We start from the raw sequence: 27606 nt of genomic DNA, 5'->3' as shown, positions 1-27606 counted from the left end.
ATCTTGGGATGCCTGGGTGGCTCAGTTGGTTAAGCGGCTGCCTTTGGTTCAGGTCATGATCCCAGAGTCCTGGGATCGAGCCCCTATCGGGCACCTTGCTCTGCCTCTGCCTGTGCTCATTCTCTCTGACAAATAAATAAAGTCTTTAAAAAAAAAAAAAAAAAAAAAAAGAGGGCGCCTGGGTGGCTCAGTGGATTAAGCCGCTGCCTTCAGCTCAGGTCATGATCTCAGGGTCCTGGAATCGAGCCCCACATCGGGCTCTCTGCTCAGCAGGCAGCCTGCTTCCCTCTCTCTCTGCCTGCCTCTCTGTCTACTTGTGATCTCTCTCTGTCAAATAAATAAAATCTTAAAAAAAAAAAAAAAAGAGGGGCGCCTAAGTGGCTCAGTGGGTTAAGCCGCTGCCTTCAGCTCAGGTCATGATCTTAGGTCCTGGGATCGAGCCTCGCATCAGGCTCTCTGCTCAGCAGGGAGCCTGCTTCCCCTCTTTCTCTGCTTGCCTCTCTGCCTACTTGTGATCTTTCCCTCTGTCAAATAAATAAATAAAATCTTCAAAAAAAAAAAAAAAAAAAAAGAAATGCAGCCATCTTAATAGTCTCATTGCCTAGAACAATGCCTAGGGTATAGAAAACTTGAGTGTTCATTGAACACATGAATATGAAATAGAACGAAAAGAATATCATACCAAAGAGCATAAACTGGTAACATTAGTGGTGCACTATAGTTTTCAAAGGTCATGTGGGAAAAGGCTAAAATAATTCATTGCAGAACCAAACTTGAACATTAAGGGGTAGACATCAACCTGAGGAAACAGCACATGTCTTTTAATTGATGATTCCTATTTAATCTGTTGCTAAAAGCTTTAGGTATTGAGAAGCCATATAACATAGTGATTATGCCTATAGACTCTGAAACCAAACTTCCTTGTTTGAATCCTGCCTTTATTTCTTACTAAGCCAGATTGATTTAGACAACTATTTAATATCACTATGCCTCCATTTTCCCATTGGTAAAAAACAGCGATACGAATACCTGCCCTCATAGTTATTATGAGGATTAAATAAATATACATAAAGCATTTAGAAAAGCACACAGAATTATGTCAGTTCTGCACTTGTTATGATTAGTTAAATTCTTGTGCTGACCCGATGCACAGAAGGAAGGTTATCTGCATATTGATAAAGCCTCAATCTTCCTTAGCTAAACTTCAACTAGCCCAGAAATGTTAAAAAAAACAATCCATGAAAGGTTAATAAACAGACTCAACTGCATTTTTCTTTACATCAACAATAAGCAAAGATTCAGATCAGGGGAAAACATCTGTAGGCAAGAACAAAACAAAATGCTGCCTTAATTAAGAATTATTTTTATTTTTATTTTTAAAGATTTTATTCATTTATTTGACAGACAGAGATCACAAGTAGGCAGAGAGGCAGGCAGAGAGAGAGGAGGAAGCAGGCTCCCTGCTGAGCAGAGAGCCTGATGTGGGGCTTGATCCCAGGAACCTGGGATCATGACCTGAGCCGAAGGCAGAGGCTTTAACCCACTGAGCCACCCAAGCACCCCAAGAATTATATTTTAAAGTACTCTTTTAAATTAAAATTAATTTGACTGGCTACAAAGAGTACAGAAAAGTAGAATTTCAACAGTTAAGCTGAAATTTACCTGGACATAAGAAAACCTTAAGGATGGTTATTATTTCAGATTTTACTTAGATAGGAAAGGAAAAGTGTAAGGCCTTGGAAGCTGTTTCTATTTCTCTATTTTTCCTCTACCTTTATACTTGGGCATCTGGAAAAGGAGACAACTATGTCAGGCAGCCTGATTTACTGATTACTACAAATAAGTATGAATTTTTTAAAGAGAGAACTTAAAGAACTAGCTAAATGTTTTAGTCCACTCACTAAAAATATTTTTGTATAGTATATAGTATGTACAGGGTAGGGTATTAGACCCTAAGGGAAAAGGTAAGAGAAACAGTATCTCTTCATGGGAGCTCTTCTCAAATTTTGGTCAAATTACTCCCACTTCTGGTAGAATCTGGTATATTAGTATTTTTTTTCATCATTACATCAAATCCATGATTTACCATTGAAAATCTATTTGGAGATGTCCTTAGCTATAAAAATAGTTATAAAGGAGGCATAAAGCTAACTAACCTTTCATCCCAAGGTTGTTCTAAGGCTAAACAATATGAATGAAGCCTTTGGAGAAAGAAAACATCCACATACCTACTAAGGATTTAAAATATATATCCTATGTACTTACAGAGCAATGGCATTGTAAAATTTGTAAGTTAGAACTAGTATTATGAAGTAAAAAACAAAAAGTTATTTTAAAAGGCTCACAATTTTAAAAGGTTGTGGAACTAAATTACATTGAGGAAAGGGCTGTTAGGCTTCTATTAATCAAGATAAGAGTGGATGGGGGGTAAAAAAAAAAAAAAAAGGGGGGGGGGGAAGGTGCCTGGGTGGCTCAGTGGGTTAAGCCACTGCCTTCGGCTCAGGTCATGATCTCAGGGTCCTGGGATCAAGTCCCGAATCGGGCTCTTTGCTCAGCGGGGAGCCTGCTTCTCTCTCTCTCTCTCTCTCTCTCTCTCTCTCTGCCTACCTCTCTACTTGTGATCTCTCTATATAAAATAAATAAAATCTTTAAAAAAAAAAAAGGTAAGAATGTAAGTCTTTATTATATACACTACTATGAAATCATAAGCAGGGCCTCTGTTAAGGTGGAAAATTTTGTGGGTTAAGATCACTATCATAAACCAGAATAAAACAGTGCAAAATTTTTGTTCTTTAATTTACTGAAGTGGTGATCATTGCAGAATTGGGTTTTCCATCCTCTCCTGAGTTTCTCTGAAGGCAAATTACCCTTTTTTAGCCTGATTCAGTAACTATCATTGATAAGTATCATAAAACTTTATCTTGTTAACTATCTTTTTATTTTTGATTCCTACTGAGGGAGACAATAAATAGAAGGAAACACTAGACTCTTCTTTACTGTTTGTTTACTAGATTAATGTATGAATTAGACTCTTGTTTTAAATGCACTGAAAGCCTTAGTTCTTGGGTTTCCAATCTCTTTACCTTTCATAAATTGATTTAAAAAAATTAATTTGTTACAAAATTCTTGATATACCCATTAATGTCATTTTAAAACTACCCAAAAACTCATAGGATGTTAGCACTGGAAGGGATGATATGGATCATTTAGTTAAAATTCCATTATACTTTAGGAACCCCCGATTTGCACAGTCAGTGGAGCATGCGACTCTAGATCTTGGGGTTGTGAGTTCAAGTCCCATGTTGGGTATGAGGTTACTTAAAAATAAAATCTTAAAAAAAAAACACAAAAAGCTCCATCACATTTTACAAATAAGAACATGAAAATCCAGAAAGTGAAATGAATTGCACATAGTATACAACTAAACTGCAAAGACCACCTGACTCAAAATCTAGTATCCTTTTAAAATTTTAATTTTTAAACTTTAATAAAAGCTTTACAAAAAATTAAAAAAGCAAAGCTTCACACCCAGACTATACATATAACAACAACAATTTAAAAGTGGTAAGGAGCAATGAAAGGGAAATTTATCTAGTTACAATAAATATAAACTTCTTTTCTGTTAGATGTGGGAAGCAATTTACTCTGTTGTTTATATAGCAACTTTCATTTGTTAGAGAATCAAAAACAATGTATGCTGTACAAAGTATATAATGTAATTTTGCTGAATGTAATAAATGGGTATTTGTACTTATAAGTTCTTTTCTGGGGTGCCTGAGTGGCTCAGTCGGTTAAGCATACGATTCTTGATTTCAGCTTGGTTATGATTTCAACGTTGTGAGATCAAGCCCCACGTCCAGCTCTGTGCTGGGAATGAAGCCTGCTTGGGATTCTCCCTCTCCCTCTCCTGCCCCTCTGTCCCCTGCTTGCTCTCACACTCTCTCTCTCAAAAAAAAAAAAAAAAGATAATAAGTTCTTTTCATTTTATATCTATAACCTAAGTTTTAAAAATTTACAAGAGCTTGGGGTGCCTGGGTGGTTCAATCAGTTGAGGGACGGACTCTTGGTTTTGGCTCAGGTCATGATCTCAGGGTCCTGGGATCAAGCCTGTGTAGGGCTCTGCGCTCAGCAGGGAATCTGCTTGAGGATTCTCTCTCCCTCTTCTTTTACCTCTCCCATGGCTCATATGCACTCTCTCTCTCAAATAAATACACATACACAAATCTTTAAAGAAAATTTAAAAGAGTTAAAAATTTATAAAGGTTTTGCTCACTACCAAGCTGAGTTTTTTGATAACTCAAATAGCATTTTGAGGAGGAGTCCATAACATCACCGAAAATGGAAAGGCTGACATAATGACCCGGCTGGCTATTCACAAAAACAGGTTGTAACATATTCAACAGTACCACAGTATTTTTGGAATAAGGAAACATGGGGCGCCTGGGTGGCTCAGTGGGTTAAGCCTCTGCCTTTAGCTCAGGTCATGATCTCAGGGTCCTGGGATCGAGCCCCACATTGGGCTCTCTGCTCAGCGGGGAGCCTGATTCCCTTCTCTCTCTGCCTGCCTCTCTGCCTACTTGTGATCTCTGTCAAATAAATAAATAAAATCTTAAAAAAAAAAAAAAAAAGAATAAAGAAACATTGAGAAGGTCCAGCTGAATTTCTTCCCCAGAGGGTTCAGTTAGCTTTCAGCAGCTAAGAAATATAAGACAGGTGGGGCAATTCAGTAAACTAGCTACTCTCAGTACATGTACTATATTTATATTGATTTATTATAGGCCTTTTTGAATAATGCCAACATACTGGAAGAAAAGTATATTCTGACTGGCAATGTATCTTGAGCTATAGTTATTTTACTCCATCAGTTCAGAGTACATATCTCAGGTAATTATTATAGTCCTTTTTATTTGAGATAAAGGTGCTATGTCCCATGTTAAATTTGATAGCATAAGTACTCTAAGTGATAGAGAAATAAAAAGGCAAGAAAGCAAAAGTTATATAATGGTGAGTGTATATACCATGCTGATGCTTTGTCTTCCTTCATACTGAACTGGCATGATATAGTTTAGAATAGAGAGCTGGTCTGTGGTATCTTCCAGAACTGCAGAGATCCTCAGCACATCTAGAATGGAGAGTGGCTCTATGATTTCCGGGATGACTTCTCTGTCTGTTTCTTCAGCTATTTCTTTTTCTTCTTCTACAGCACTGGGTGGCTCGCCTATTACTGACACTGTCACCTCAGAATGCCAGACTTTTGCTGGAAGATTTGAGCCTTCTAGTTGGCCTCTTTAAAAAAAAAAAAAAAAAAAAAAAAAAAAAAGGAAAGAATGAAAGAAAGAAAAAAGTAAATCAGTCACCAAATGTTTAAAAGTTGCTTCAACTCAAATGCATAGGCAGCATATAGATTGGCCTCTGTGACATCCATATTGTCATATAACCAAGATAAAGAATGAAAGTAGGAGTTTACATGTGGTTCTGCTAAATATCTCCCTTTGACATCCTGACCAACCAAAGGCAAGCCACTAACTGTTTAATAACTCTATGTAACCCATACTATGGGTTAACCAATTTGAATTTGGGCCAAATCAACTTTTTTTTTTTTTTTTTACAACATCTTTAAATGCTAATCATAAGTGGCTCATGATTAATAAAGAGCAGAATTTGGCAGGAGTGCCTGGCTGGCTCCGTCAATGTAGCATGTGACTCTTGATCTTGGGATTATGAGTTCGAACCCTACATCGGGCACAGAGTTTACTTAAAAAAATAAATACATTAAAAACAAAAACAGTATGTAGTAGCCAGTCTCCAAAATGGGTCCATAGGATTCTCACCTTCTTGTATCCATACCCTTTTGTAGTCTCCCCCACACTAATAGGACCACCTAACCTATGTAACCAGGAGGATACTGTGGGTTCTAAGGTTAGGTGATAAAAGACATTGCAGCTTCTCCCTTACTCTCTCTCTCTCCTATCTCTCAGTCTGTAAGTAGTTGGCTGCCTTGCCATGGGGACACTTAAGCAGGTCTTTGGAGAAGTTTGTGAGGGTGCAGATCTAAGGCCTCTTCCCACAGCCAGCATCAACTCCCCAGCTCTGTAAATGAACCATGTTGGACATGATCTTCCAGCCCATCAAATTTTCAGATGATTGCAGCCCTGGCCAACTTCAGTCTTATGATTGAAAAGCTAGAACTATCCAGCAAAGCTGTTTCCAAATTCTTGACCTACAGAAACTATGTGAAATAATAAATGTTGATATTTTAAGTTACTAAGCTTTGGGGTAATTTGTTCATAGCAATAGATAAATAAATTCAAGATAAGGCATAATTTAAATAAATAGTTAATAAAGAAATAGGTAACAAAATAAATTGGAATTTTGAACATACTCTTCCATTCTTCTCAAATTAATTGTAACTTCCGTGGTACATTTACAATCTCACAAAAAACCCAGTCACCTAAAATGAGAAGAAAACATTGAGATTAGTTTAAGGGAGTGTTGAATGACAATTAAATTACTCCTATACCCTTTTAATAAGAGAAAATTAAAGAATTATAAGAGCTGCAGCTGATCTCTTCTCTTTGCTTAGAGCAGCCCCAGAGATGGAAGAACCCCTGACATCATGTGATGCAGAACTATTAAGTAGTCAGCTTATATACTGACAAAAGCAACTATTGATAAATGCAATTTTTTAATTTCTTTTTTTTTTTAAAGATTTTATTTATTTATTTGACAGAGATCACAAGTAGGCAGAGAGGCAGGCAGAGAGAGAGGAGGAAGCAGGCTCTCTGCTAAGCAGAGAGCCCAATGACCCTGGGACCATGACCTGAGCCAAAGGCAGAGGCTTTAACCTACTGAGCCACCCAGGCACCCCTTGAATCTCTTCTTATGGTAAATTAATATACAACATGGTTTTCATACTTTATTATATTCTGATTTTTTAACTGGCAATATCTATGTAATAGATTTACTTTTCTGTTATTCTGATTATTAAAATATTTGATTTGATCATTCCATCTCACTGACCTGCCAGATAACAAAGTTTATTGTATCTGGACTTAGAAGAACACTTGAGATTTTATTTAGAAAAGCTGTATTTCTCCTTAAAATCAGTTTACTAAGACTACTATCAAGACATTACCCCTCCATAAGCCAAAATCTGTTCTGCTTAAACAAGCTTTACAAGAAGAACACCCTATGGAGAATTTTGTTCTATGCTAAATGAATAATGGTAAATTTCCAGTATGATTTTGTCCACAACAAAGTGACTCTAAGAAGGAGGATACAAATATATCTAATACAAGAGAAGTATCATATGTAAAAATGAAAACATATAAAACAGAATCTTTATGTAAATTGAAGAAAAGATACTCCAAACTAGCCTAATTTTCTGGTACAAGGGTGGTCTTAAGAGGAAGTATCATTGTGTAAAGAACGTTTTGCCCTTTTGATGTCTCGTTGTTTCTCTATTTTTCCTTTTTTTTAGGCCTGGGGCATAGATAAATGTGCTTCATGCAGGTAAGATAGGGCTTGCTGATGCGGCATCCATTGTGCTCACACTGTTATGCCTTTTCGTTCCTCAATGATAGAAATCTAAGAATCATTCCTCCTTCATCTTTTTTTATTGTTTTTTTTTTAAGGTTTTATTTCTTTATTTGTGAGAGAGAAGTAGCAGGGGGAGAGCCATGGGGAGAGTGAGGAGCAGACTCCTAGATGAGCAGGGAGTTGAGCTCAGGGTTCCATCCCAGGACCCTGGGATCATGACCTGAGCCAAGATGCAGAGGCTCAACTGATTAAGCCACCCAGGCACCCCCATTCCTCCTTCATCTGACACCAGCATTTCTTTTTTTTTTCCTTTTATTTATTTTCAGCATAACAGTATCATTATTTTTTCATCACACCCAGTGCTCCATGCAATCCATGCCACTTATAATACCCACCACCTGGTACCCCGACGTCTCACTCCCCCACCACTTCAAACCCCTCAGATTGTTTTTCAGAGTCCATAGTCTCTCATGATTCACCTTCCCTTCCAATTTACCCCAACCCCCTTCTCTCTAACTCCCCATGTCCTCCATGCTTTTTGTTATGCTCCACAAATAAGTGAAACCATATAATTGACTCTCTGCTTGACTTATTTCACTCAGCATAATCTCTTCCAGTCCCGTCCATGTTGCTACAAAAGTTGGGTATTCGTCCTTTCTGATGGAGGCATAGTACTCCATAGTGTATATGGACTACATCTTCCTTATCCATTCATCCGTTGAAGGGCATTTTGGTTCTTTCCACAGTTTGCCGACCGTGGCCATTGCTGCTATAAACATTGGGGTACAGATGGCCCTTCTTTTCACTACATCTGTATCTTTGGGGTAAATACCCAGGAGTGCAATGGCAGGGTCATAGGGAAGTTCTATTTTTAATTTCTTTCTTTCTTTTTTTTTTAATGATTTTCTTTTTTTTTTCTTTTTTTTTTTTTTAAAGATTTTATTTATTTATTTGACAGAGAGAAATCACAAGTAGGCAGAGAGGCAGGCAGAGAGAGAGAGAGGAGGAAGCAGGCTCCCTGCTGAGCAGAGAGCCCGATGCGGGACTCGATCCCAGGACCCTGAGATCATGACCTGAGCCGAAGGCAGCAGCTTAACCACTGAGCCACCCAGGCGCCCCTATTTTTAATTTCTTGAGGAATCTCCACACTGTTCTCCAAAGAGGCTGCACCAACTTGCATTCCCACCAACAGTGTAAGAGGGTTCCCCTTTCTCCACATCCTCTCCAACACATGTTGTTTCCTGTCTTGCTAATTTTGGCCATTCTAACTGGTGTAAGGTGATATCTCAATGTAATTTTAATTTGAATCTCCCTGATGGTTAGTGATGATGAACATTTTTTCCTGTGTCTGATAGCCATTTATATGTCTTAATCGGAGAAGTGTCTGTCCATATCTTCTGCCCATTTTTTGATATGATTGTCTGTTTTGTGTGTGTTGAGTTTGAGGAGTTCATTATAGATCCTGGATATCAACCTTTTGTCTGTACTGTCATTTGCAAATATCTTCTCCCATTCCGTGGGTTGCCTCTTTGTTTTCTTGACTGTTTCCTTTGCTGTGCAGAAGCTTTTGATTTTGATGAAGTCCAAAAAGTTCATCTTCGCTTTTGTTTCCTTTGCCTTTGGAGACATATCTTGAAAGAAGTTGCTGTGGCTGATATCGAAGAGATTACTGCCTATGTTCTCCTCTAGGATTCTGATGGATTCCTGTCTCACATTGAGGTCTTTTATCCATTTTGAGTTTATCTTTGTGTACGGTGTAAGAGAATGTTCGAGTTTCATTCTTCTACATATAGCTGCCCAGTTTTCCCAGCACCATTTATTAAAGAGACTGTCTTTTTTCCACTGTATATTTTTTCCTGTTTTGTCGAAGATTATTTGACCATAGAGTTGAAGGTCCATATCTGGGCTCTCTACTCTGTTCCACTGGTCTATGTGTCTGTTTTTATGCCAGTACCATGCTGTCTTGGTGATCACAGCTTTGTAGTAAAGCTTGAAATCAGGTAACGTGATGGCCCCAGTTTTATTTTTGTTTTTCAACATTTCCTTAGCAATTCGGGGTCTCTTCTGATTCCATACAAATTTTAGGATTATTTGCTCCAGCTCTTTGAAGAATACCGGTGGAATTTTGATCGGAATAGCATTAAAAGTATAGATTGCTCTAGGCAGTATAGATATTTTAACAATGTTTATTCTTCCGATCCAAGAGCATCTTCCATCTTTTTGTGACACCAGCATTTCTTAATCCAAACCATCACAAAGTCCTGTGGCTTTATCTTCTATTTCCATGTTCCCCAATGCCATGCTGGAACTGATGCTGTTACTTACTTGAACAACTCTAATAGCCTCCAAGTTGGAAGTGATCTTTTTTTCTTTTTAAAGAATGATTATATATTATTTTTAATTTTGTAGATGGAAATACAAATGATGATGTAAAGGAGCTGGAGATAAGTTATAATAAGGAAGCAAGAGTTACCTATGAAAATCAACAGGAAGGCCTAGCAAATAGCATTTCACAGCAAGTTTCCTATGGTCCATAAGGTAGAATAATAACATTTCTTTGTTTTCTAAGGAGATGGCTGGTGTATCAATACCTACAAGAGACAGCTTATTATTTAATCTAGAGTATTCCAGCTCTAACTTTGTAATGGGCTGTTAGACTTCTCATGATTCTCAGAAAAACTGTCATTTCCCAAATATGCAATTACCTTGATATCCTCTTCTAAATCAGTATTTAAATCAGTATTTAAAAAAAACAAAAACAAAAACCACACACAAAAAAACTATTACTTCAAAGGGAAAAATATGTAATCAAATTTCCAAATGTTTCATTTTAGTCTATTTAAATAGTTGGCACATTTAAACTGAAATTACACTTCTAATGGTTTTTGTTTCTCTTAAATCCAGGTCCAAACTGTTTCCCCCCCCCCATTGTAAAAATTTAAATTCAATTAACTTATATTACTGGTTTCTCAGGTAGAGGTCAGTGATTCATCAGTCTTATATAAAACCCAGTGCTTATTACATCACACGCCCTCCCCAAAGTCCATTACCGGGTCATCCTATCCCTCCACCTGCCTACATTCCAGCAACCCTCAAGTTTGTTTGCTATGATTAAGAGTCTCTTATGGTTTGTCTCCCTCTCTGATTTCATCTTGTTTTATTTTTAAAATAAAAAATAGAAAATCAATTTTTTATTTTTTTATTTTATTTTTTTTAAAGATTTTATTAATTTATTTGACAGAGAGAAATTACAAGTACACTGAGAGGCAGGCAGAGAGAGAGAGAGAGAAGGAAGCAGGCTCCTTGCTGAGCAGAGAGCCCAACGCGGGACTCGATCCCAGGACCCTGAGATCATGACCCGAGCCGAAGGCAGCGGCTTAACCCACTGAGCCACCCAGGCGCCCCAGAAAATCAATTTTTTAAAGCTGAAAATCTAATCATGTCTTTCCTTAGAACCTTTCTGTGGTTTCTCATGGCCTTAGGACAAAAGCTAAAATTCAAAACTTGGCCCATAAGGCCTGTATGATCTGGCCTGCTCTATTCCTCTTCAGATACCCACTTGGCACTGCCCTTTTCTTGTTCTCCTGGCTCCAGGCTTAAGGGGCTTCTTTCAGTTCTTCTATGGAATCACGACCCCTTCTAACTCAGGGTCTTTGCACCTGCTATTTCTTCTATTTGAGCCATTCTTCCCTTCATTCTTCAACTTGTAAGGTCCCACTGATCCATCAGGTACCAACCTAAATCAGTGGCATCTGGCTAGGCATCTGTCATTTGCTCCAAATCCAGTCTCCACCATTTCTTACGCCCTGAAAGACTGACCCAAATGGAACACATCAACAGGAGACTTGGTAATTGTAGAAGAGTGAGACCAGGTGTTTATCCTCTCAGCTCCCTCCCTGCCAGATCACCATGGGTTGGCTATGTTTCTATCAAAGGCCATGGCACCTGGCAGGCAATCCTCTCCACATTGCTCTTTCTTGGGGGCTTAGGTAACTATTTCTGCTCCATTTCCCTGGACACTATGTCATCCCTTATAGTTTCACTCCTGCCTACATTTTTGTAAGCAAACCCTTTATGAAATTCTGAACTCAGGGCACCTGGGTGGCTCAGTCGTTAAGTGTCTGCCTTTGGCTCAGGTCATGATCCCAGTGTTCTAGGATTGAGCCCCGCATTGGGCTCTCTGCTCAACAGGAAGACTGGTTCTTCCTCTCCCACTCCCCCTGCTTGTGTTCCCTATCTCACTGTATCTCTCTCTGTCAAATAATAAGTAAAATCTTAAAAAAAAAAAAAAAGAAATTTTGAACTCTATCACTGTTTTCATCCAGAGCAACAGTGACTGATGCAATGGCCTATCTACATAGTTTTTGTTTTATATAGTGTATATATATACATTAAATAACTGAAACAAGTTTCACATAACAATTTACCCTTAATATGTATGATACTCTGATAATTTAGATTCTATCATATTTTGCCTATAATACTATAAAGTATTATAATCACAATATACTACTGGCCCTCACCTGCAGTTTGAAAAATGCCCTAAATGACACTTCTGTAAGTGACACTTTACTTAACTCAACAGGCTGGATCAGGACTCCACTCTTCAAACACTCATTGCACTCCTATTTGTCATTTTCCCCTATTAAACTGTTTAGTGTCAGGAAAGCAGGAGGATGATGGAGACGCTCACTGTTACATTGTTTCAGGCACTGTGCTCAAGAAGTATTTATAGAGTGAATGAAAGAACAAAGAAATAAAACTCACATTTAATGCATTATTCCTCCCAGGACTACTTACATTTGGATTTCTAGTACATTTAATAGCAGGATTTTTAGTGTATTTCTGGGACAGAGAATACTGGATAGACAGAGTGGGTTATAAGGTATGAACATTCCATCCTGATGTATTTAAGAAAGGACTTCAAATATGATTTATAGATATCTCATAAAATTTGGAGCCATCCTTTATTCCTCTCTCCCATTTCTTATCCATCAGCGAACCATGTCAGGGTTACACTGAAAATATATTCGGAATTCCAGTATTTATCCACTCTGTCTATATGTCATCATCTATCAGGTTCATTACAATAGTCTCCTAATTGATCTCCCTGCTGGTGTTCTTGCTCCCTTCAGTCTCAACAGAGGGACCCTGTTAAAATGGAAGTCAAATTGAGTCACTCCTCCACACAGAACCTCCGAATGGTTTCTCATCTCGGAGTAAAAGCCTTTTTTTTTTTTTTTTTTTTTTTAATAGTGGCCTCCCTCCCTGCTTAATTTTTTTTTCTCCATAGAGAAAATTTTCCTCACGTCACCTTCTAATGTGCCATATAATTTGCTTGCTTATTGTCTTGCTCCCCTTACTAGGATGTAAGCAAGCTCTATGAGGGCAGAGACTTTTGTGGTTTTTCGTTTATAGCAGTGTCCTCCGAGCCAAGAACAAAGCTTGGTACATGGTAATTCATCAATAAATTGCTGAATAAATGAACGAGCCCATAGAGAAACCCAAATAAATGTGCAATAATTAGGCAACGTAAATCTGATATCCACTAATCCATCTCGTCTGCAAGTATTTACCGAAGACCCATTTCTTGTAGGCACGGTGCTGGGCGCCCCGCGAGTTTGTCTGGCAGAGGAATGAGTTATCTTTAAAAGGCATTAAAGGCTTTTCAGGGCAGTCCTATTTACTCTGGAGTAAAAACGAAGGATGCAGGTAAGAACTTAGGTCACTTCTTGAAAGAGATAAAGGAGCAGGAGGAAAGGAGTAAGCGGGAAAACCTTAAAGGAAGAACTCCTCCTGCCTTCGTGCTCCTGGCCTTTCTCTTCCACGCTAGGATCGGAGTCTCGGTTCACCTACTCCTCTGTAGTAGCAGAGGAAGATACCCCCATGCCGGCGAATCAAATCTGGGATACCCGAGGCGGGGAGATATCCTCCAGTCCGGCTTCAGTTTTTTTCCACCTAAGAAACCAAGCTCTGGTGTTTCCCGGGCAACGCTTAGCCTCTAGCTGGCTACCATATTGCCTCCCTCTGTTTCAAAATAATACGCGTTACAGATCAAAAGGACGAAAGAACTTGGAGAAAGAACTGTTAGAATGCTTCTGAATATGGTTTGTTTCAGTCGAAAAAGACATCCGAGGCTCCTTCCCCCCCCCCCCCCCTTTCTGGCGATTGCGGAAGATGCCTAAACTTGGGGCGGGGCTGAGAGGTGTTTATCCCACAAGGCCACGCGGGGGGACTTCGCCTTTCTTTTTCCGCCATCTTGGGGCTTGTGGAGGTGAGTGGAATTCTTGTTGCTGAACTTTGGGCGCAAGTAAGTGAGGTGAGCTCAGCAATATGCCTCGGCGGGGCAGTGGTGCGGTTCGGAGGCCGTGTCGGCGAGTGATTTTTATGGATTCCAGCAACAGGAAGGACAGGATTGAGGAGATGGGGGACTGATTCTGCTGGTCCCCGCACGCCCGGAGAACGGGAGCTCCCGTAATCGGTGTTGCTTCCTGGGCCTTGGCGGACTCATAGACACATGTTGCCTGTATGTAGTACCCCTTTGGAAGCAGTGGCTCCTTTACGATGAGTTCCTTTTCTTGTGTTCCCACTCCAGACCTGGCTATATCTACGGTCTCCGTTTCCTCAGCATTTCCTTTCCCACTCAGTGCTTCAGTCTTACTTCCTGCGCGCTTCTCGGATTCCTCCCTCTTTATTTTTTTCCTGCTGGTCCTGCTATGGATTTTCTCAGGACTTCCTTTTGGGGTTTCCAGGAGCTACTAGTCTTACTGTGGAATCCTGACAGTTTGGTTGTAGCTTTCGTTTTGGAGTTAGCTGGTGTCAGGCTTTTCTCTGAGGTTGGGAAGTGTTGCCCGACTGTGTTTCATGTAGATGTCACGGGATAATAAGGTCTCCCCGTACTCTTAAAGTGGAATGCCGAGCAAAAAGGAATGTGCCTAACAAATTTAAGAAACGTAGAGAGGACCCCGTGAGAAACGTGCGTTGAAACATTTTAAACTGGTTCTTTTTGTTTTAAGGCCTGCTGGGAACAGGACTCCTCTAAAACGCCGAATAATGTCTGGAAGGTACGGGTTTTAAATATAATTGCATTGTATTTGTTGTTTTTTGTTTGTTTGTCTGTCAAGTATGAACATAAATGTGAGCTTAAAGCTGGTGGGAGGGCGCCTGGGTGGCTCAGTTGGTTGAGCGACTGCCTTCAGCCCAGGTCATGATCCCAGACTTCCAGGATCAAGTCCCGCATCGGGCTGCCAGCTCTTTGGGGAGTCTGCTTCTCTCTCTGATCTTCTCTCTCACGCTCTCTCTCACTCATTCTCTCTCAAATAAATAAATAAAAATTGGAAAAAAAAAAAGGCTGGTGGGAAAAACTTAGATGTTTGCTGCAGATAACCTTTGAGTAGAGCTCATTGCAAGTCACATCTTTACCAGTGAAGGGAAACGATCCTTTAACAACTTAACGGTTACCGTCTATTTTGTCTTAGGCTGTGGTCCAAGGCCATTTTTGCTGGCTATAAGCGGGGTCTCCGCAACCAGAGGGAGCACACAGCTCTTCTTAAAATCGAAGGTGTATATGCTCGAGATGAAACGGAATTCTATCTGGGCAAGAGATGTGCTTACGTGTACAAAGCAAAGAAGTAAGTTTATAGTACTAATAATGGCTTTTAAATTTTTAGTTAAGATGTGTCTCATTTTCCTATTCAAAGAATAATCGTCAAAAGATACTGGTAAAGTAATACTGTTGTGTTTTCTACTTTGGATCTTTAAGAAACTTCGTGGAAGGTTATGGAAGGATGTTAATTTGGGTGGGCAGTGTTGATTGCAATTTTGTGTTTTACAGACTTAACAAAAAGTACATTATTAAATGATTTTAGGTATCTTAATGCTTTTAGAAAGATGACAGCTATTAATTAATTGTTTAAAGGAAGCCACCAACTCTTTCAAGTGTCTTCTTAATAGAGTAGTTTTTCATGTACTTTAACTCATTTTGTTGCTCTCTTGAAATTATGTTGTATACATGCTTAAAAATGTATCTGGATCGTTGATTCTCAAACTCACGGAACCAGTTAAAATCTCTGGACATGGCTTTTATCTTTGTTACCCATTCCTCCTCCAACAAGACCTTTAAAATTATAATTCAGGGGGCACCTGGGTGGCTCAGTGAGTTAAAGCCTCTGCCTTCCCCTCAGGTCATGGTCCCAGAGTTCTGGGATCCACCCCGGGTCTGTCTCTGCTCAGCGGGGAGCCTGCTTCCTCCTCTCTCTCTGCCTGCTTCTCTGCCTGCTTGTCATCTCTGTCAAATAAATAAATACATAAAGTCTTCTAAAAAAAAATAAAAATTATAACTCAAATCACCTGTCCATTTCTCAGATAACCAATTTCCCCCCCATCTTTAGTAAAAACAAAGGTCTTTAAGGAGGCTTTAAGACATTTAAGGCATTCAGGGCTCTCTATTTCTACACTTCGCCCATCTAGGATTCATTCCATGATACCTTATGCTTTTCCATAATTTTTTAAAAAAATATTGCATCTATTAGCATCTGACATTAGTATGTTTTACTTAACTATTTGGTTATCTGAAAGGGATTTTTTTTGTAAATTGCAATTTTGTGTTTTACAGACTTAACAAAAAATACATTATTAAAGTGTCTGGCATACAGTAGGTACTCAAATACTTGCTGAATGAATGATGCCCCAGACTTTTTAATTTCTCAGGTGACTTAGTGGTTAATTACAGTTGTTGAGTTGGTGACCACTGGTCTAGGTCACCTTGAATTTGTATCACCCTACGCTTGTTGCTATGTTCTCATACCTCTTTTATCCCCTTTTAAAACCAGCAACACAGTGACTCCTGGTGGCAAACCAAACAAAACCAGAGTAATCTGGGGAAAAGTAACTCGTGCTCATGGAAACAGCGGCATGGTTCGTGCCAAATTCCGAAGCAACCTTCCTGCTAAAGCCATTGGCCACAGAATCCGTGTGGTAAGTAAAATTATTAGCAATATGACACTCTGGGGTCAGACTAAGCTCAGAGGTCTGGACTCTGACCTCTAAAGACTATTGTGATTTTTAAAATCACCCCATGAGTTGTGCTTCAGAATCGTCCGCTACTGTGTAGATGTATTATGAAACACCAGATTTCCTGGCATTAGGGGGAAAGTGAAGGCAAAGTGTTCAAATGGATTGTATCTAGATTGCAGATTTTGCTAAAGCTTGGGGTGGGGAGGATAGTATTTAAAGAACAATTTTCTGAGAAAGATTTATTGAACACAGAAGTGGTTATTGGAAAAAATTCACCTCCTGGCATAATTCATGATATTCTCATCTCCATTGTGACAGTTTTGTTAGAAAAGGTGTTAATAGCTGTATTTTATATAAGAAAACTGATACTCATATGAAGCAAAATTAAATGGATTTTCAGTGTTCCCTGTACTGGTTCTTAAAGTGTGTTCATGTAGATAATGTAAGAACTTAGTTCTCTCCCTGCTAGGATATAAGTAGTCATTGGATCCCTTTTAGAGATGAGTAATATGACAGTGGGAGCAGATCCATATTGTACGCACTGACATTTTCAGATTTGTTGTGGAACATGCATCTAATTATACCGTGTTTTTTTTTTTCTTCCTAGATGCTGTACCCCTCGAGGATTTAAATTTAATGAAAAGTAAATAAAGGTGTAGATTTGTTCTCTTGTATTTTTGTTAAATGGCTTACCATTTTCTTTTTCCTAAATACAAGTTGCTATATTTAAATGGTGGCGATTATCCAGCATTTTCATAGTACAAGGAAGCCAGGGAGCTATATGTAATGACAGTTACAATAATTTAGATAGTAGGAGGGTTTTAATGAGGGTAGGGAGGTTAGAGTGTCTTAATACAAAGCATCACGTGATGGGGGAGGGAAACAAGCTTTGATTAGAGGCAGTGGGAAGGAGTATGTTGGAAGTTTTTAAAGCGATGGAGCACATGTTCTCTGAAAAGCTTTTGGTCAGGTGGAGACCATGTATTCCAGGAAGGACAGAAGCCAGAAATATTAGCCAATACAAATACATAACACTTTCCCAGGTTCCCACATCAAAATGGATCTATAACTTAAGTTTCTTTGAACGCTGTACTGTGGTTTATTACATGTGATTGCCTTCTTTAGACTGAGAGTCAGTGAAAGAAACTTAAGATTATCTTGACAACCTCCTTAATTACTTGCATGTATGCACTTGTTCAGTATAGATTGGTTAAGAAACTTGATACTTGTGAGAACTTAAAATGAGGATTGTATTGATGGTATTTGGCAGCTTGTTTAGATAGGCAAGGATGAGATTATTCTTGGGGTGTGTTACTGGATGCCAGTATAAAACACTTGACTGCTAATAATGTGTAAGTTGAAAATAGCAAAATAATACATGCCTCAAGAAAAAGTTGTAGTGAGTTGGGGTAGGGGGAGGTTGCCTAGATAGTGTAGCTGGGTTCCATGTTTTAATGTAGTAGAGTATAGGATTGAGATACTTTAGTGTAAGATGAAACTAAAGCTGGGCTGCAAGGTATTTCAGTTCTCTGAATTGTTGAAATAAAGTTTAAATCAAGGCATCAGGTCGCAGTATGGTGGCTGTAAATACTTGATTGTTGACAGTAGCAGCCAGCCAGTCCTTTTATTAACCACCAAATCTTGACACTCCACTGAAGATACCGACATGAAACCTGGGAATTGGTCAAACTGAGCCCTTTTACAGTTTTTAATTACATTTAGAGTAGCATACAGCAGTTCTAAGAATGGTGTGCCAAGCCCAATGGTGGTCCTCAAGCCAAAGTTGTTAGAAGGAAAAATACCAGGTATCACAAATGGGTTGTATTTGTACTGTAGTCTCATTTGGGCTTACTTGGGAAGAATGACTTAAAGGAAAAAGAGGTGGTTGGGTCAGATGCAGCTTTGGTCCAGTGTTAATGTTTTCTTCACAAGGTCTAAGCAGTGTATTTCAGGGCCACAATTTTGTGTATTTAGAATCCTAAGGAAATTGACATTGATAAATTGGGTCACTGGCAAGAAGTACCAATCCACAGACGTACTCCAGTGAGATTTAGTTGTTGAGAAACAGCATAATCTAATAGTAACTTCACTAACATGTCATTTAAGTAGATGTTTTGGTACTTTTTAAAAATTTGTGAGTGCATGAGTTGGGGGAGGGGCAGAGGGAAAGAATCTGACACCCTGCAGAGCTCATAGCTAGATTTGGGGTTCCCATCTTAACCCTGAGATGGCCTGAACCAAAAATCAAGTGGACTGCTTAACAGACTGACCCACCCAGTTGCCCCAAAGATGTATCAGTACTCTTAAGAGTGATTAGAAATAGAGAAAGAAATGCTCATAAAAATTGACCTTTAGGGTTTATGTGAAAGAAGGCATTTAAGGAACTGTTGAACTGGGTTGTGTAGTGTAACTGAAACCTAATTGTGGGCAATAATTGGAAAATAAGTAGAAATGGCCAGATTATGCCAGGTCTTATAAACTGTACTAAGGATTAAGAGAATTCAAAGACCAGCTGTCTTCAATGGTAACATTACTACCTTGGGTTGTGGGTGGGTAGTAGTGAGTGCATTTACAAAGTTGGGTAACTAGAGAAGATCTTTCAGTGGAAGGGTGATGAGTTTGAGGAAGCTATAGGATACTCAGTTGTGAGCATGTCCAGGAAGGCAGCTGGACATTTGTGCCTGGATTAGGCTTACAGTGGAGGAAATTTAAAGCTCACCTTTGTAGGAATTAAGTGGATATGGTATTGAGTAGGATGATGATAGAATAATGGAGGTGAATAAACAGGAAGTGGACAGTTGAGCAAAGAAGAGAGGTTTGGGTGGCTCAGGTAATGATCTCAGGGTCCTGGAATCCACTCCTGCATGGGGCTTTGCTCAGCAGGGAGCCTGCTTCCCCCTCTGCCTGCTGCTCTGCCTACTTGTGATCTCTCCCCCTGTGTGTCAAATAATTTTTTTTAAAAAAAGAATCCTTAGGATGACCTGAGTAAATGCAGAGGCAAGACAACCTTGCATGGAAATTCATCCTCTTGAATTGATTTAGTAATACAGCACTTAGTAAATGAGAGAGGGCTTTATGCATTTCTCTTCCCATAATGAGATTTGGTGAGTACAAAAATGGTCCTCAAGCCAGAGGTACCATTGGAGGAATCCTGTGTTTCAGAGAAATGAACTCAAATGGCTAACAGTTGGTTGGCAGGATCTGAAACAGCCTGTCCCCAGCATGACACAACTGTTAAAACTAGGAACTTGATGTTTCCTGGTGCTACTCTCTGTTCAGAATTCACAGGTTCTTTGTCATCTTGTAGTGGAAAAAGCACATGTCTTGAAAGTGATAAATTTGATTTGGAGTCCCAATTTCAAATAGTTGGAGGATGATAGACTCATTCTACCAGCCTTTACTGGTAGAATGCCCCACCTTTCAGTTTGAGTACATGATCTTGACCAATGAATTGTATGATCTTGGGGCTATTCTTTACTTTCTCCAGTTCCTAGTATAGTAATTTACAGTATTCAGTTCTGAATAAATAAACTGCCCCAGTTCAGTGCTTACAGTTACTAGTTTTAATTTTTAAAGGGCCTTGGGGGTAATATCCCAATTTTCATTTTTTTTTATAGTTACTCCTGGCCTAGATTGAAGGTAGTTTCCTTAATGGCAAGGATCCACCTGGTCTCTTCCTGGGTTAAATGCAGTTGCAATTCTTGTGGGTTGTTTTGGGTTTGTTTTTTGCAGTTTTTGTCTTAAGTAGGCTCCATGCCCATTGTGGGGTTTGAACTCGTACCCCAGAAATCAAGTCAAATGCTGCACAAAGACACCCCTAATTCTTGTTTTATAACAGTTAAGGGATGGGGTTGAATAGGAACGAACATACTGATTTTATAAGAAATGACTAAATGGTGCTAAAATTGGTGACTGAAAATAAAGTAAAAATGAAAGTACATTCCATTCATCTTTTATACAGAGGGCTAAACCGTTAAAGGTTCTACATCAGTTTGTTTAAGCTACATGGCATCCAGTGTGGATGCCTACCTTTAAGGTGAGAAACTGAATTAAAGAGAAATGGCCTTATACAATAATTGCCGAGCGACACCCACTAGTCTTCCTACAGCCCAACTCACGTGGGCCGCGAAAGGCCATTTATTGGCAGGCTTCCCGAACTGAGATGCGACGACCGTGATGGAGTTCACATCCGGGGCGATCTGGTTGGTGATGCTAGCCAATCGAAAATCGTCTCTCCGCCGGCAGCGAGGGGCGGGGCTGGCGCCAGGGTGAAGACGTCACGTACTCCATGGTAACGACGCTCGGCCAGAAGATGGCGGCCGAATGGAACGGAGTTGCAGGTTTCTCGGGTTCAGGCCCTGGCCCTAGCCAGTGGCGCTGGAGCAGGTCTTTATGGGTCCAAGGCGTTTTACTCCTGTTGGGCGGCCTCTGGGCAAGCTCCACATCAATTCCTGTCTCCTTGGACAGTTCCCCTCCCTGCCGGCACCACGTCCCCTCTGAGACTGAGGTAGGGCGACGGAGGGGCGGGAACGGGCGCTGTGAGGGTAAAGTAACACAAGAGGCGAAGATGTAGAGGGTAGTTTCTGGAACAAGGTGTGTTGGAGAAGAAAGCGAAGTTGGACCGGAAACTGAACTCTTGGGGGTTGGACCTGCCCTTGTTACCGGGTGATCCTTGGTCCTGAGCCCTTGACCCAGCCCCTGCAAAAGATGTCGCTGGAGGCTCTTGGTCTGCCAGGAGAAATAATTCAAGGACAGACAACAGGGTACATAAGCAGTACAAGCAGGAAGCTTTCTTTTCGTTCTTTCGTTCCTTTTTCTTTAAAGATTTTATTTCTTTGACAGAGGGGAAGACAGAGAATACAAGCAGGGGGAGTGGGACAGGGAGATGCAGGCTTCCCGCCAAGCAGGGAGTACGATGTGGGGCTTGATTCCCGGACCCTGGGATCATGACCTGAGCCGAAGGCGCCTAAAGACTAAGCCATCCAGGCGCCCCCAAGCAGGAAAGTTTCTTAAAGTAAAACTACATTCTAGAGATGTGAGAGAGGGTGCGCTCAAGGAAGGTCTGAGCCTACTGGGTTTCCGTTTCTGTTATTGACAGTTGTTAACAAAGGGGTGGAATATTGATTACTTGAAGTGAGGATTTCTTGGAAACAGGGTGGTCTCTTCCAGGAATGTAGGTTATGCCCTTTTTCTTGCCTTATTTGCCCGATAAAGAACTCTCGTGGAGATTTCAGAGGCGGAGCTCCCTCATAACCGCAGTGCTAATGATAAAACAACTGTATAATGAGCTGAGGTCACTCAAGCTGTCAAGATGGTAGTCCCTTGTGGTTTTCTTTTGGAGTGGTGCCAGGACAGGCCTCTCCTTCATAGATGGCCATGACTTCCTCTTTGCTGGCCTCGCGGCATCTTGTGAGAACCTCACAAACTGCCTACTCTAACAGTGTTAACTCCCTTTCTGCACCCAGCAAAGTGGCTGAGTTAGGCACTCAGAACATGATGGCTTTCCTGTGCTGAGAGTTCTACTTAGGCAATTGTAGAGCAGTGGTTTTCAACTTGAGAGTTCATCAGAATCACCTAAAAGGTTTGTTAAAATACAGTTTGCTGTCTCTGCAGCCAATTAAGCCGACTGTGCTCTTTGTCTGTGGGGGCCCAGTGTGCCATGGCTGCAAACAGTAGCCTCCTCGGTAGTGTATGCAGCCTGTTGATTGTATGGGTTGCCCTAAGGGACCTTGGAGACAGCCCTTTTGGTGGATGCTGGGGTCTGACCTCATGGCTATCTCCAATTTAGGCTGCAGACAGGTATGCGGGGTGCCTTTGGAAAGCCCCAGGGCACAGTAGCCAGGGTCCACATTGGCCAAGTCATCATGTCCATCCGTACCAAGCTGCAGAACAAGGAGCATGTGATTGAGGCCCTACGCAGGGCCAAGTTCAAGTTCCCTGGCCGCCAGAAGATCCACATCTCCAAGAAGTGGGGCTTTACTAAGTTCAATGCGGATGAATTTGAAGACATGGTGGCTGAAAAGCGGCTTATCCCAGATGGCTGTGGGGTCAAATACATCCCTAACCGTGGTCCCTTGGACAAATGGAGGGCTCTGCACTCATGAGAACCTTAGCACTACCCCTTCCCGTCATATTCATGCCCACCAATAAATCCAACTTCCTGTCTGTCAAAAAAAAAAAAAAAAAAAAAAAAAAATACAGTTTGCTGTCTCACTCCCCCACTTTCTAACTCATTAGGTCTGGGATGGTACCCAGAATTTGCAGTTCAGGCTCCCAGGTGGTTGATGATGATACTTGTCCAAAGACCACACATTGGAAACTACTGACCCAAAGGTTAGGAGAGCTAAAGGCATTGGAAGGCTATTGGGGGGCTCTCTAAGACAAAATTCAGGCTTATTTTCAAGTTACTTCACCACATTGCTTGCTTTACCCTGTTCTCCTACCCTGCAAGTGCCTGCCTCCTTCCATTTTTCTCCCTCTCTACATTCTTTTTTTTTTTTTTTTAAGATTTTATTTATTTATTTGACGAGAGAGATCACAAGTAGGCAGAGAGGCAGGCAGAGAGAGGGAAGCAGGCTCCCCGCTGAGCAGAGAGGCCGATTCAGGGCTTGATTCCAGGACCCTGGGACCTGAGCTGAAGACAGAGGCTTTAACCCACTGAGCCATCCAGGTGCCCTACGTTCTTTTAATCCTAGTTAAAGTTCCCTACCTTCAAGACAGTCAGCTGAAACGACTCCAGCAGAATGGTTTTTTCCATTTCATAGTATGTCTTATCTGTAATCTCTCTGGCACTTAACCAAGTACTACTGTGTGGGGAAGGTTTATTTCTCAGGCATTTCTTTGTAGTTTTGCTTTTGTAGTTAAATTGTAAGGTTCCTTTGGATGAGGTTTATATCTGATTCCACAGCAGTATTTAGAGAGCCCACAATAATCAGTGTTCTTTGTAGAAAGGAGATAGAGTACCTGGGGCAGGGTGGCATGTTATGATTGATTTTATAATTGTCTTATTACTTTATTGAGAAAGACTAATCTTGAAATTTTCAGTTCAGCCCAGAAATCTAAGACCACTCATTTTTGTGATAATTTCCAAAATGTTCTATGCATACTGTTATAACCATATGTGCCAAAATACTAAGTTTGGGGCTTATAGCTATATTTCAGCTTTTATCATGACACTGCATTTTGGCTGAATTTTATTTATTTTTTTAGTCTCTTAGCAAGTTCTAAGTTTATAATACAGTATTGTTGACTATAGTCACTATGCTGTATTAGAGCTCCAGGGCTTATTTACTTACTGGTTGCAAGGTTGTACCCTTTAACAATATAGCCACAATTCTCCCACCCCCGATGAATTCTTTAAAAACATCTAAAACAACAAAACCATTCCTGCAAAACCCTGTGCTTCTTTCTTTGAATTTAGATTACAGGAAGAGAAAACTATTCAAAGAATTGCAAAATCCCTCCATTGGAGGAAACATATAGCAGTTTCATCTAGTGATTGTTGCCATGTTGCCAGTGTTCAAAACTCCAACTTCTTTTTGAACATCTCAGTGGAAAGAGAGAGTATCTCCAGAGGCGGCCCCTTTACTTTTGGAGATCACCAGTATAAAGTTCTTCTTTTTATAGAGCTGAAAACTCTTCCGGAAATTTTTACCCACTATTCCTATTCATGCCTCTTGGCTAAACAAACTCAATTGTGATAGTGCTTCAGATACTAAAAGCAAGCTATTAAGTTCTTTTTGAGACTTATCATTCTTAATAAATCTCCCGGTTCTTCATAGACTATATAATAGCAAGTCCTCCTAACCATTGTCTTAGCTTTAACCTAAACATAAAGTACAGGCAAGAGTAATTCATTATAGGTGCCTGGGTGGCTCAGTCAGTTAATCATCTGCTTTTGGCTCAGGTCATGATCCAGGGTCTTAGGAATGAGCCCAGTATTGTACTCCCTGCTCAACAGGGAGTCTTATTCTCCCTCTCCCTCTGCCCCTCTCCCCACTCATGCTCAAATAAATAAATAAAATCTTAAAAAAAAAAAAAGAATTATTCATTGTACTCATACTAGTGACTACACCTCTGTTAAATGCTATAGGAAATTATGTAACATTTTTGGGGTTGTGGTGGGAAGTACAAAGCATGTTGGGAGGATGGGAGGGAAGTAGGAGGGGAGGTGTAGGGAGGCGCCTGGCTGGTTCAGTTGGTAGGGTGTGAGACTCTTGATCTCTAAGTTCAGGCCCCATGTTGGATGTAGACTTTTGATCCGTGAGTTCAAGCCCCATGTTGGGTATAGAACCAACTAAAAAAAATTTTTTTGACATATTTAACTTGTTTTCAACCCAAACCTCTAAGTTTCATTTTTTAATTATATAAATGAAAACAAAACAAAACAAAAAAACAGAATAGTATAATGAACGCTCATGGACACATCACCCAGCTTTAACTCTTACCATATTCTCTCATTCATATTTCATATACTTCTGCCCATTCTCCATCCTCTCACTTGTTACTTTTTTTTTTTTTTTAAAGATTCCATTTATTTCTTTGTCAGAGAGAGAGAGCAAGCGTGCACACAGGCAGAGTGGCAGGCAGAGGCAGAGAGAGAAGCAGGCTCCCAGCCGAGAAAGGAGCCCAGTGCGGGTCTTGATCGGAGGACCCTAGGATCATGACCTGAGCTGAAGGCAGCCGCTTAACTGACTGAGCCACCCAGGCATCCCACTTGTTGTTACTTTTAAAAGTTTTGTGGTTGGGGCACCTGGGAGGATTAGTTGGTTAAGTTTCTGGCTCTTGATTTTGGCTCAGGTCATGGTCTCAGGGTTGTGAGATTGAGCTCTACCTGGGGCTCTGTGCTGGGAGTAGAGCCTGCTTGAGAATTCTCCATCTCTCTCTGCTCCTCAGTGCTCTAAAAAATGAAGCAAAAAGGAAGGAAAATAGAAAGGAAGGAAGGAATATTATTTTAAACTTTTTTTTTTTTTTTAAAGTAACCTGTGTGCCCAGTATGGAGCTCGAACTCACAGCCTCAAGATCAAGAGTGGCATGTTCTACCAACTGAGCTAGCCATGTGCCCCTAAAAGCTTTCTGCTAAATTTACATGTATTGGGACATAATAAATGCAGTCATGTAGTTCACGAGAAGCTTGTAGCCACATGATAACAGAATATTTCTATGACTCCAGAAAGATCCCTGCCCCATCTTGTGCCAGTCAGTTTTCCCTATCCAGATACCCCAGGCGACAATTATTCCCTTTTTTTAATTTATTTTTTTTAACATTAGTTTAGTTTTGTCTCAGGACTCCTGGGTGGCTCTGTCAGTTAAGCAACTGCCTTCAGCTCAGGGCATGTTCCCAGGGATTGGGATTGAGTCCTGCATCGGGCTCCTTACTCAGCAAGGAGCCTGCTTCTCCCTTTGCCTGCCACCCCCCCCCGCTTGTTTTCTCTCTCTCTCTCTGACAAATAAATAAAATCTTAGAAAAAGAGAGAGAGAGAGATTAGTTTTGTCTCTTTTAGAGCTTAGTTTATACAAATGGAATTATGTAAAGTATTTTGTTATATGATAGAATACATTGAATTTTCCAGTAGTAAATTGTGTAAATAGCAGTTGCTTTTTGTGATAGACCCTCCTTGGTCCTAACTTAAGGATGTATTATCCTTTTTATATATCTCTGAATTTAGTTTGCTAATAGATTGTTAAAGATTTATGCATCTATGTTTATGAGTAATGTTGATTTATAAATTCTTTTTTTAGTGAAGTTTTTGTTCATCTTTTTAAAGATTTTGTTTACTGAGAGAGAGAGCACACAAGCAGGGGGAGTGGCATGTAGAGAGAAGCAGGTTCCCCACTGAGCAAGGAGCCTGATGCAGCCTGAGAGAAGACAGCCGCTTAACTGACTGAACAACCTAGGCATCCCTTTGTTCATTTTTGATACCAGAATTATACTGGTCTCACATAATGAGTTAGGAGGTGTTCCATCTTCTTGTATTTTCTTTTCTTTTTTTTTTTTTTTTTTTAAGATTTTATTTATTTATTTGACAGAGAGAAATCACAAGTAGTCGGAGAGGCAGGCAGAGAGAGAGAGAGGGGAGGAAGCAGGCTCCCTGCTGAGCAGAGAGCCGGATGCGGGACTCGATCCCTGGACCCTGAGATCATGACCCGAGCCAAAGGCAGCAGCTTAACCCACTGAGCCACCCAGGCGCCCTCCTCTTGTATTTTCTAAAAGAGTTTGTATAAAACTGAAATAATTTCTTCCTTAAATGTTTAGTATAATTCATAGTTGAGACCACCTGGGTGGGCCTTTGTAGAGAGTTTTTAAGATACTCTTATTGAGGGATACCTGGGTGGCTCAGTGGTTAGGCGTGCCTTCAGCTTGGGTCATGATCCGGGGTCTGGGGATTGGGTCTCATATCAGGCTCCTTGTTCGATGAGGGCTTGCTTCCCCCTCTGCCTGCCACTCCGCCTGCTTGTGCTCACTCTCTCTGTCTCTCTCTCTGACAAATAAATAAAATCTTTTAAAAAAACCAACTCTTATGGAGCTATAATTTATATAACATAAAATTCACCCACTTAAATGTCCAATTCAGTGACTTTTAATAAATTTGCAGAATTGTGTAGCTATCAGCACAATCCAGTTTTAGAATAGTTCCATCACCTTAAACAGATCCATTATGCCCATTTTTAGTCAATCCCTGGGGCACCTGGCTAGCTCAGCCAGGAGAGCATGCGACTCTTGATCTCAGGGTCATGAGTTTGAGCCCCATGTAGGGTGTAGAAATTACTAAAAATCTATCCATCTATCCATCTACCTATCTATCTAGTCAGTCCCTGTTTACCTCTGGCCCCAAGCAACCACTATGTAGAAAAGTTTAGATAAATCCAATTTCTCTGATAACAAGTCATTTCATACTTTCTATTTGATTCTGTGCCTGTCTTGGTAACTTGTGTTTTTAAGGTCTTTATTTCATCTGAACTGTTAAATTTTTTGGCATAAAGACATCCTAAATAACCAACTGTTAGCTTTGGTAATTTATTTATTTATTTATCTTTAATTGAGAGTTGTCT

General features: G+C 40.2%; 4 protein-coding genes and 1 non-coding gene across 10 annotated transcripts in view; 4 read left to right on the top strand and 1 right to left on the bottom strand.

Annotated features, from left to right (window-relative positions):
* IQCG (IQ motif containing G) overlaps window positions 1-20743 on the bottom strand; it is a 53626-nt gene extending 32883 nt beyond the window's left edge. For 2 of the 4 annotated variants that reach the window (XM_059162972.1, XM_059162975.1), the window contains exons 1-3: window positions 13317-13594; window positions 6383-6451; window positions 5019-5286 (exon numbers count right to left, since the gene is read on the bottom strand). In XM_059162972.1, coding sequence (XP_059018955.1) covers window positions 5019-5286; window positions 6383-6390 — 276 coding nt within the window. In that variant the 5' untranslated portion in view covers window positions 6391-6451; window positions 13317-13594. Of the gene's footprint in view, window positions 1-5018; window positions 5287-6382; window positions 6452-13316; window positions 13595-20672 lie in introns of those variants that run through there. The other 2 variants (XM_059162974.1, XM_059162973.1) reach the window with 2 other exon arrangements.
* RPL35A (ribosomal protein L35a) lies at window positions 13722-17228 on the top strand. Of its 2 annotated transcripts, none has more exons than XM_059162978.1 (5): window positions 13722-13813; window positions 14556-14603; window positions 15018-15170; window positions 16371-16515; window positions 17162-17228. In XM_059162978.1, exons 2-5 carry the CDS (start codon window positions 14593-14595, stop codon window positions 17183-17185), a joined length of 333 nt encoding a protein of 110 aa, XP_059018961.1. In that variant the 5' UTR covers window positions 13722-13813; window positions 14556-14592; the 3' UTR covers window positions 17186-17228. The 2 variants fall into 2 exon arrangements, with proteins under 2 accessions (XP_059018961.1, XP_059018962.1); XM_059162979.1 differs by having other exon boundaries at window positions 13775-13858.
* An 85-nt stretch (window positions 20744-20828) lies between the features above and the next one.
* Window positions 20829-27606, top strand: part of LMLN (leishmanolysin like peptidase) — an 85709-nt gene continuing 78931 nt past the window's right edge. Inside the window, exon 1 of one of the 2 annotated variants that reach the window (XM_059162971.1) lies at window positions 20829-21061. In XM_059162971.1, coding sequence (XP_059018954.1) covers window positions 20843-21061 — 219 coding nt within the window. In that variant the 5' untranslated portion in view covers window positions 20829-20842. The remainder of the gene's footprint in view (window positions 21062-27606) is intronic. The other variant, XM_059162970.1, reaches the window with a different exon arrangement.
* Window positions 22162-22295, top strand: LOC131826250 (small nucleolar RNA SNORA70). Its single transcript, XR_009351500.1, has one exon. It is a non-coding gene; the product is annotated as a small nucleolar RNA SNORA70 (small nucleolar RNA).
* On the top strand, window positions 22290-22664 carry LOC131824661 (large ribosomal subunit protein uL16-like). Its single transcript, XM_059162980.1, has one exon. The coding sequence runs from the start codon at window positions 22356-22358 to the stop codon at window positions 22656-22658; it is 303 nt and encodes a 100-aa protein (XP_059018963.1). The 5' UTR covers window positions 22290-22355; the 3' UTR covers window positions 22659-22664.

Source organism: Mustela lutreola, chromosome 2, assembly GCF_030435805.1.
Source record: "Mustela lutreola isolate mMusLut2 chromosome 2, mMusLut2.pri, whole genome shotgun sequence".
In the NCBI taxonomy this organism is placed as follows: Eukaryota; Metazoa; Chordata; class Mammalia; order Carnivora; family Mustelidae; genus Mustela; species Mustela lutreola.
The sequence above is the reverse complement of the archived record's forward strand: the minus strand, read 5'-3'. Positions and strand labels throughout refer to the sequence as shown.

Bases quoted from the DNA above. Each gene is read 5' to 3' on its own strand.
- RPL35A (XM_059162978.1), top strand. The intron at 15,171-16,370 runs GTAAGTTTATAG...TTTTAAAACCAG, and splicing joins TACGTGTACAAAGCAAAGAA to CAACACAGTGACTCCTGGTG. The intron at 16,516-17,161 runs GTAAGTAAAATT...TTTTCTTCCTAG, and splicing joins TTGGCCACAGAATCCGTGTG to ATGCTGTACCCCTCGAGGAT.
- LOC131824661 (XM_059162980.1), top strand. From the start codon at position 22,356: ATGCGGGGTGCCTTTGGAAAGCCCCAGGGCACAGTAGCCAGGGTCCAC.